Source organism: Pyrus communis, chromosome 8 (genome assembly GCF_963583255.1).
Source record: "Pyrus communis chromosome 8, drPyrComm1.1, whole genome shotgun sequence".
NCBI lineage: Eukaryota > Viridiplantae > Streptophyta > Magnoliopsida > Rosales > Rosaceae > Pyrus > Pyrus communis.
This window is the reverse complement of record NC_084810.1, coordinates 23,531,709-23,541,380: the sequence shown is the minus strand read 5'-3', so window position 1 is coordinate 23,541,380 and position 9,672 is coordinate 23,531,709. Positions and strand designations below refer to the sequence as shown.

The window sequence follows — 9,672 nt, the reverse complement described above, 5'->3', positions numbered from 1 at the left end:
ATGAGAAGCAAAAGTGTTTGGCTAGTGGTCGTTTTCATACCAAGGTGGAGGTTACTCCAAATAAAATAACAGCAGCAATCACAATGTGTTGTTTATTTACCATTTTTTCCTTCTTATTGGTGCTTGTAAGTTTGTAGCCTGTATCATTTTGTTGTTTGCTTTCATCACAAAAAGAAATGTTGTTTTCATACGAGAGAGTTAAATACCAAAAAAAACCCTAAATATTAATCTTAAAAATCTGAAAGCAAAATCTTAGATTGAAGAGAGAGATATAAAGGGGAAGAAAACACCTGAAACTGAAAGTGCAAAAAATGAGTGAATCAGAAGCGCACGTGGCACGATAACACATAGAATCAGATATATACACAGACAGATATATATAGAACGATTAATTGAGTTTGAATCCCAGCGGATCAACGCAAAGAAGCCGGGACTACCAGTACCAGATATGCATTTGCCCTATTGCCAGTAACCTGGTTTCCCTATGACGTGCGAAAATTCGACTGTGCTCCGGTGTTATGGCAGGCACCTAAGCAACAGTTCAACGACCAAAAATCATATACAACACACCGTTACATAAAATTCCATGACTTGTGACCTTCACAGTAGTACTTGTTTTTTAATCAAAGCAAACATAAATATCCACAAGAATATGAAAACCCAAATAAATAATATTATTAAACATTGGACTAGTTAATTGTTTATCACTATGATCATTTGCAAAACAGCAATGATCATAAAATCCAAGTCTCAATAATAGTTGAGATTGTTTTTGCAATAGTTTGCATATTCTTTATAACTATGTTTATGATTTAACAAAACAAAATTAAAATGAGGACGACTATGAGCATGCAGACTCTCACTTTGTGCTATGGGACAACACTTTCTGCAGATGATGACGAAGATCAATAGATACGCTTGGGAATTAACTAGTAAGAGATGGAAATTCCTAAATATTTTGTTCATGGGGTTGGTCGATCCAATTATAAGAGAATCGCCTGATATACATGGTTCATAATCACAATTAAAACGAGAGAAGATATAAATATAGAAGGATTAAAAAAAAATTGAGAACAAAAGAGAGATGGAAATTAGTGATGAGAGAAACCTATACTGCAGTACTAGTAGCAGCAGCAGCAGCGGTGTTACTTGAACCGCCACCATCAACACCGCCACCGCCATCACCATCACCACCGACGCCTTGAGTGGACGCCACCGACACATTCCCTACAACCGCAGTGGCAGTGACGGTCGACCGTTTCCGTTTCTTTTTCTCGTAGGGAATTCCTCTGGCCTTAGCCTGTCCCTCCCTCACCTCCCTCAAATAAATCCGCACCGCTCGAGCACCGAAGGGATTTGACTCGGGCCGTCCCCCGTTCTCCTCGTACGCGGCCCTCAACCGTCCGATGAGCGCGTCTAGGCTGCCCCACGCCTGCTTGAGCGGGCAGGCGCATGGGGCGGGAGGGTTGGGGTGTCCAAAGTAGGGGCAGCCGGTGGCGTGGACTTTGGTCTTCCCGAACTGGTCGAGGTACTTGAGGAACTCGATGACGTGGGCCCCACTGCAGCGGGCCAGCGTGAGCGGAGGCTTGTGGTTCTTGAGGTACTGCAGGAAGGTATTCCAGTCCCGCCGCTTCTGCGACTCGTAGCGACTTGGCGGGGCCGGAGATGCTGACGAGGGCTCAGAGGTAGCCGCCGGGGCTGCCGACCTTGACGCAGACGACGGACCCTCGCAGCTACTGACGTTCGCGTCGGGCAGTCCGGCTCCACCTGAAGCAGAATCCATGTGTAATAAAATTACTCTCTCTTTGTCTAATTCTTTTGGCTCTTCTGCTAAATACTTTTCAACTGGGTGTTTTATATATACAGGTTTTTTGGTTTTTTCTTCTTCTTCTTCTCTCTCTCTCTAGTTTCTAAGCTGAACCTTTGAATTGTGGATTGTTTCTGTCCCTCTCTCTCTGCCCTCCGCCATGTGAGGGTTGAAAATCTGGGGTGATCAGGTTCAGAGAATGGTGGTGTTAATATACTGCGAAACTCTTTTCACGGGAATTTCCTTGGTTTTTTTTTTTTGTTTGGGGGGGGGGGGGGGGGGTGGTTTGTTTGGGTGAGTGAGAAGAGGGTTTTAGAGGGGGGGGGGGGGGGGGGGGAGAGAGAGAGGGAGAGGAGCGTTTGGTGATGGGACGTAAAAAGTATGGACGGATGGATGAACGAGTATATGACTGAGACTCACCTACGAAAATGTGAGAGCGAGAGAGAGAGAGAGAGAACAAGAGAGAAGGGAGGAAATGGGGTGTGTGTGTATGGTGGTAGTAATCACATGGGGTGGCCCCTTTGGAAGTGATATGTTTACTATTCCTTCCTCCTGCCTTCTGCTGGCCGCTCCACTCTTCCCCTTATATAATCTTTTCTGTCTGCACCAACCCAATACCCATTTTCCATTTATACGCACGCATCAGGCGCTTGTAAACACAAACACCTATTTTGTTTCTATTTTTTTAGTAATATTAGAGAAATTAAATTTACAAATTAAGTGATGTGTCATTAATAAGAAATAGGTACGTTAATCAATTATTTAGTAATAATTGAATCGTTAATTTCCATATTATTTGGTTTACAAAATTTAATTTACAGATTTAGTCTTCCTAGCATTACCTTTTTTTTTTTTTTTTAGGCTAATGCTAGGGTGACTAAATTTATAGACAAAATTTGCAAACTAAATGATGTGTCACAAATAAAAATGAGCACGTTTATCAACTTCCATGTTATTTAGTTAAGTAAATTTTATCTATAAATTTGGGAGTAATGCTATGAAGACTAAATTTGGAGACTAAAATTACAAATTAAAAGATATGTCACTAATACAAATGAGCACGTATATCAACACTTAAGTAATAAATCAATCATCAACTTACATGTCATTTAGTTTTCAAAATTTAGTCTCCAAACTTTGTCTCCCTAGCATTACTCTAAATTTGGTCTCTCTAGCATTAGTCTTTCTTTTATACTACAAGAATAAACATTTTAAAGCGTAAAATGTGTTTGAAATTTATAAAATAAAATAAAATAAAAAATTGAAATTTATCAAAAAAAAAAAAAAATTGCCAACAATGGTTGATTGAGTTGATAAAAATCGTTCTCTTTGCTAGATCGAGGTCTAGGTTCAAGTCCTGTTGCCGACAATCCATCTTGGTGAATGATTTGTAAAAACCAAGAAAATGTCTAAATCCTCTTTGTAAGTCCTCAAAAAGACTTGTAGTATGTCTTGGCCTCGCCTCTCCTTAAACTTTTAGAAAACAAACAAATTTATACCAAAAATTTCAAAATTTATGCCACTTAGTAACCGGTCTAGTGGTATTTCTCTTCACTTGTAAGTAATAAATCTTAAGTTCGATTCTCGCCAAAAGACAAATTTGAACCACAATTACTGCTAGCCCATTGTGAGGCTAAACTCAACTCTCTCCCTTTTAGTGTAGATAATATCATTTAAAAAAAAAAAAGAATCCCCCATTTTCAAGTGCATTTAACAGTAATAAGGATTACAAGTTCCCTAAGATGGTATTAAATGGTTAAAGATCTAACAGTTCACTACATGTCATCAGGTTAAAGAGTTACTATCTTCTTGATTTAGAGTGACACAAAACTAAGCAATAAAACATTGATGGTGATCATGAGACAGTTTTCCGTAAGAGATATAAAATCTAAGGTTGTTTTTTGCTATGGTCTATTAAACTCGATTTTAATCTCAATTTTCCTTCTAGAACTGAAAAGTCGTCATTTTACTTTTTGAAACTCAAAATTTCCTCGATTTTACTTTGATTTCGTCTTTTCTGTCATAAAAATTGTCAAATATGCTGATATGTATTTAAAAGTGCATGTGTGGCGTCTATATGGCATGCCTTAAAGTCTCAAAATAAAAAGACCACCAATGGAATCTCCAATTGCGGAACCTCTCCAACCAAACTCCACCACTGTTTCAATTATCTATGCCCCTAAGCATAAACTCTAAAAGTTAAACAATCGATCGAGTTGCAGGATAATCAATCAATCGATGTGCGGCTGAAACTCATACAAACAAACCCTTGGTTTTTCTTTAAATAACCCACCCACAATAATCGATTAAGCCAACAAAACATTCCTAATCCTTTCAGATCTGTCCGAGCCCCACCTAGTTCCTTGTCACCATACAAAATTTTAATGATATCGCTCCGTGTTTTACATACATTGAAAAATCTCTTATAGTTGGAAATGTCAAAGAAAAACTTATACAAAATATATAAATGGCAACTTCATGAATATAACATTTTCTCATTATTATGCTTAGGGATAAAAGGCCAATGTAATGTAGTAAAGCTCATAAAATACTAGGGGTGCAACTTTGGTTGGGCCAATCTGAACCCGCCCGAACCCAACCTGACTTTAAACCCGAACAAGCGGGTTTTTTTTTTTTAGTTATAACCCATCCAAACCCAACCCGATTTCAACCAGTTTATTGATTGGATTGGGTTGGGTTGATCATTTGCCCGCCCAAATCAACCCGAACCCGTTCATTGAAGTGCCTGAGTGATGTTGGACTTATTCTTGACGTGTGAATACTATATCCATGATGCCTTTTCTCTTTGTCAATGTTCCTTGCTAGTTATTTATAGTTCAAATTTTATTGGTGATATCCTGTATGGAATTGTAGCGTTGATATTTCCGGTGAACGCACAATGAGGGATTTTTATAGTGGTGTAAGCTTGCAGGGGGTGCAAGAAAATCTGCCATGATTCTGTACTAGTCACCTCGATCCTACTTCGGTAAAGCAATTTTTTTTTTCCTCTTGCAGTTTTGGATTTGAAGATAGATGGTAACTTTAAGTAAGTTTTACACTATTTCTTACTTTGCAGTGCTACACCTAATTTTTTTTTTTTTCAGAATTTTTATAATGAAATAAAACTTTGTACAATTCCATTTATAGGTGTAGCTGATATTGTTGAAGCTTTTGGCATTGGGGTCTCATGCTCTACAGAGACTTGATTCTAGCTTTGGACAATGAAGTGTTCCTCTCCTTCTTTTATTTTTCTTTTCTTTTGGTACTAGCTTTGGTATTTCTTGTATTTTAATTCAAACTTTGCATGGTTGAAACATTCATATTTGGTTTAACTTTATAACGGATACAATTTGCGGAATTGAATTTTAATTTTGAAAAAGTTGGGCAACCTGAACCCGCCCATGTCCAACCCTAACCTGATTAAAACCCAACTCAAGCCCGAATGGTAAAAGTTGGGTTAGGATTGGATTGACCTTCCAACCCGTCTAACCTGTCTGAGTTGCACCCCTATAAAATACTAATGCTAGAGTATAAAAACATAAATAAATATATATTATTGCGTGTCTGCAACATCAAATGTTGGAGCGTGGGATAAGCGTTGGCTTGAAGTGGATGGCAATGAATTGGGTCCCGGTAAGGTCAAACATCTTCAGGCCATATAAGGACAGGAAGGGAAAAAACAAAAACCCACTTAAGGAGCTTATACGATTGCCCATGAAAGTGCTTAATCTTTGGTTCACTCAGGAGTGTACGTATAATCCATGCAGCTGCTTTCAAACATTCATATATATCCGGCGTTTAAAATTTGATATTGGTGGAAATATTGATATACAAATTTATAGAAATATTGATGGATGTATTGATATCGCTATATATTGTCTTCGACAGAAATTATGAAAATTTGCAATGGAGTGTGTATATCATCTCATTCATATTTAGTCAATATTAGAGAAAATTTTCTCAAAAAATGTTTAAAAGTTCGAAATTTACAATAAATTTCGGCAAAATTTGTGTAATGAAGTGGTAAGTTTTGTAGACCAAGATTAATCAATCACAGAATGTAGAAATCAGAGAGAAGATGAACTAGAGAGAGAGAGAGAGAGAGAGAGAGAGAGAGAGAGAGAGAGAGAGATTTCTTAGAGAAGAAGAAAGAAAGGTAGTGTATTTCATTTCGACCAACTGCCACACCTTTAGAACCTTAGTATATGTCCTACTTATAACAGCTTACAAGTTAAACTATAATTATTACAACAGTTTATAATTGCCTATGTAATCTAATGACACTTGTCAATATCACAGCCATAGATATTATATTCCTAACAAATATCATTGATATCATTAATTCTCCTATCTCTCGCCGATATAGGTTTGTGTTTCACCCCTTCTTTCCATATCAATTATTGATTTTTCGGATATTTCAACGGAAATATCAACAATTTCATGAATATTTTAAACATTGTATATATCTTGAATTATAATGTTAAAAGCAAATTGAAAGTAGGTAGTAAAAATCATTAAGAGCATGTTTGAGATTGTTCTAAAAAGGTTAAAATTATTTTAATATTTTTTACAACAAATATTTTTTACTGCATATATTTGAGTACAAAAGAAAAAGTTTAAAATTGATTTAGGATCAGAAAGAATTTGAAAGTGTTTCGTGTTTCTAATAAAACACTTCTATCAAAGCACTTAAAGAGCACTTAAGAGTATGAATGTTCTATAGAGAAGTAATTTCAATCCAGCTCTAACTTTATCTTGTAACTTTTAGAAAAAGTTAGTCAACAATAGAATGACAATTTTGAACATTGAATGGAGTACTATTGTGTTAATGTTGATTATACTTGAGATGAACATAGTAAAAATGAGAAGACATTCTAGATGAAAAATTTGTTTTGAGCTTACTTTAAATGTGACTTCAACTTGGTTTTCATGTTGTAAAGCCTTGCAACTTTGCCTAGCTTGTTGCAATGGTCCATTAGAATTGTAGGTTACGAATTCTCACGCGCCCTAACAATATTTTATTAATAATGGGTTTGTAGAAAGTTAATGATAAATTAGGTTTTCATTCCTCATTTTTCTTTTTTATTAATTTGAAAATTTATTGTTACTTAGTACTACGGTCTAGTGATATTCTTCTTCACTTGTAAGTGAGAAGTCTTAAGTTTGATTCTCGCTAAAAGATGAATTTGAACCATATTATTGCTAGCTCATAATGAAACTTAACCCATTATCTCACTACCTAGTGTAGATAATATCATTTGTTTAAAACAAAAAATTGAAAATTTATTTCTCTTTCATCTTTGATCAAGGTCCTTGAACTTTTGTTCACATCATTGTTTTAATATTAAATTATTTACATGTCAGCATATATCAATTTTAAAATTGAAAAACTTATTAATCATTTTAGTATTTTTCAAACTATTTAAGCAAAGAAAGTTTTGGTCTAACAATTAGATATAACAGGGACCATAATCAAAATGATCCGAAAGTTAATTGCTGAGTCATGATTGATAGCATGAAGGAATGATAAATACTAGGATGAATGTAAGAAGAAAATAACCACCTTAAAAATTATTTAGCAGCCGTTACCAACTAGTTTTTATTCTTTGGGAGTATCTTCTATTTTCATTCAACATACTTTCCGTTTCATGATATTTATTGTACTAGTATTCTCTAATCAGAAGATATTTTGTAATGTAATCACATTCATACATTACATCCTCTACCTTTAAAAGGTACCGTAAAATTTTTCTTTAGAAACCAATAATTAATTAATTAATTAATTAAGGTTCAATGTCAATTAAGGTCGCCACTTAGTATTACAATTTAGTGATATTATTTTTCACTTGTGAGTGGGAGGTCCTAGGTTCGATATTCTTGACAAATGCGAATTTGAACTACATTATTGTTAGCTCAATGTGAGACTAAGCTCGCTCTCTCTCCCTTAGTATAAATAATATTGTTTGTTAAAAAAAAAAATGCCAATCAAGGTCATCTAATTCACATATCATATTCCAACAATTTCTTTTTATCTTTCATGTTTTTCATGGCTATATTGTGTTGTAGTGGTCCTTAATTTTGTGATAACACATCAAGAAATAGGAGTGTGCAAATGTGTCTGTTATATATGGAGTAAAATTCTCTTCTCTCTTATTCTTCTTCCCTCCGGTCCCCTCCTCTCTCTCTCTTCCCTCTTTTACTCGCTCACTCTACAATGAAGGCAACAAAAAACATTAACGTTGTGTAGTTGTGAGAGTTCAAATAAGAGAAGACAAGATGGAAGAAAAAAAAATGAGAGAGGAAAGAATCCGAATACATTATAATTTATATACACATCCTGGTAAATTGACGTATATATTCTGAAATGACTCGATTGATAAGTTTTCATCTCCAATCCAATTCTCTATCACTCTGAGGTCTGTGCCCATCCAAATATAGTAACAAAGTGACAATCAAATGAGCTCCTCTAATTTGATCTGTATTTGTTCGGGAGAAAGTTGTATTCGTGGGTTGTAGGAATCGTGTCGAACACTCCCTCGTACAATGAACATGATGGACTTCTCATATAGACAAAAATCCTGACCAGCTGCGTTTCTTGTAATGAAAAATTGTCCATTTCATGTATTAATATTTTTGTTCTATAAAGAAATTATATTTTCTTTGTTTGTATTTCAGTTTAATTTATTTGTTTTTCGAATTTGTTAGGGTAAAGAATTATCCAATAAAACATTCATTGCAGCTGACCAATTGCTGATCATACATGCGTCTCAAAGTATCTCAAGGGTTCATAAAAAGCCATTATTTTATGATGATAATTAAGCTCCGTTCGGAAAATGCTTGTGTTCCTTTCATGGGGAACCTACTTGTCTCCCACTTGTGAACTGAGCAGGAGTTCATAGTCAGAGTTTATAGAGAGAGAAGTCGAGAGAGAAATGTAGTGTGAGAGAGAAAGATATTTCTGATTACTTTTCTTAATGAATACAATATTACACTTAGAGAGTATTTATACAAGAACCTTCTTACACTTGCATATTCTTGATAACTATAACTAACTCTCTTCATCTGATTACAAGTGTCACAATCCTATTTGTACATTTATCTCTATCATCTCCCCTCAAACTCATGATTGGGAGAAATACCAAGCATGAGATTGCTACGGTGAGTGCGAAAGAGTGGTGCACTGAGACCTTTGGTGAGGATGTCTGCAAACTGTTCACGAGAAGATGCAAACTGCACAAGCAACTGCTTTTTAGCAACCCTTTCACGAACAAAATGAACATCAACTTCAATATGCTTGGTCTTTTGATGTTTAACCGGATTAAATGAAAGAGCAATTGCAGACAAGTTATCACAGAAAAGCACAAGAGCACAAGACATTGGAATTTTCAGGAATGTAAGAAGTTGTTGAATCCAATCAAGTTCAGCGGCAGTGGATGACATGGCTCGATATTCTGCTTCGGTGGACGATCGAGAGACCGTTTGTTGTTTCTTAGAGGACCAGGATATTGGATTTGAGCCCAAGAAAACAACTAACCCGGTGGTAGATCTTCTGTCATTAGGATCGCCAGCCCAGTCAGCATCACTAAAGGCCTTTAAACCAACTTCACCAGCAGCATACGTAATACCATAAGACAATGTGCCTTTCAAATAACGCAAAATGCATTTGACAGCAGTGTAGTGAAATACCATAGGTTGTTGCATAAACTAGGACACTTGATGGACGGAGAATGCAATGTCTGGGCGAGTAAAAGTGAGGTACTGCAAAGCACCAACTATACTTCTGTATGTACCTGGTTTTAAAAACGGAACCCCATCATTCTTCAACAATCGATTATAGGGCAAACAGGGAGTATCACAAGGTTTAC

At 35.9% G+C, this 9,672-nt stretch overlaps 1 protein-coding gene across 1 annotated transcript; it reads right to left on the bottom strand.

The window, feature by feature from the left end:
• Nucleotides 1-318: 318 nt before the first annotated feature.
• On the bottom strand, nucleotides 319-1,921 carry LOC137741904 (protein LIGHT-DEPENDENT SHORT HYPOCOTYLS 5-like). Its single transcript, XM_068481601.1, has 2 exons — nucleotides 1,109-1,921; nucleotides 319-529 (listed from the first exon to the last, which is right to left on the bottom strand). Exon 1 carries the CDS (start codon nucleotides 1,781-1,783, stop codon nucleotides 1,109-1,111), a length of 675 nt encoding a protein of 224 aa, XP_068337702.1. The 5' UTR covers nucleotides 1,784-1,921; the 3' UTR covers nucleotides 319-529.
• Between the last annotated feature and the right edge of the window lie 7,751 nt (nucleotides 1,922-9,672).

Coding starts and splice junctions, on each gene's coding strand:
- LOC137741904 (XM_068481601.1), bottom strand. CDS start 1,783: ATGGATTCTGCTTCAGGTGGAGCCGGACTGCCCGACGCGAACGTCAGT.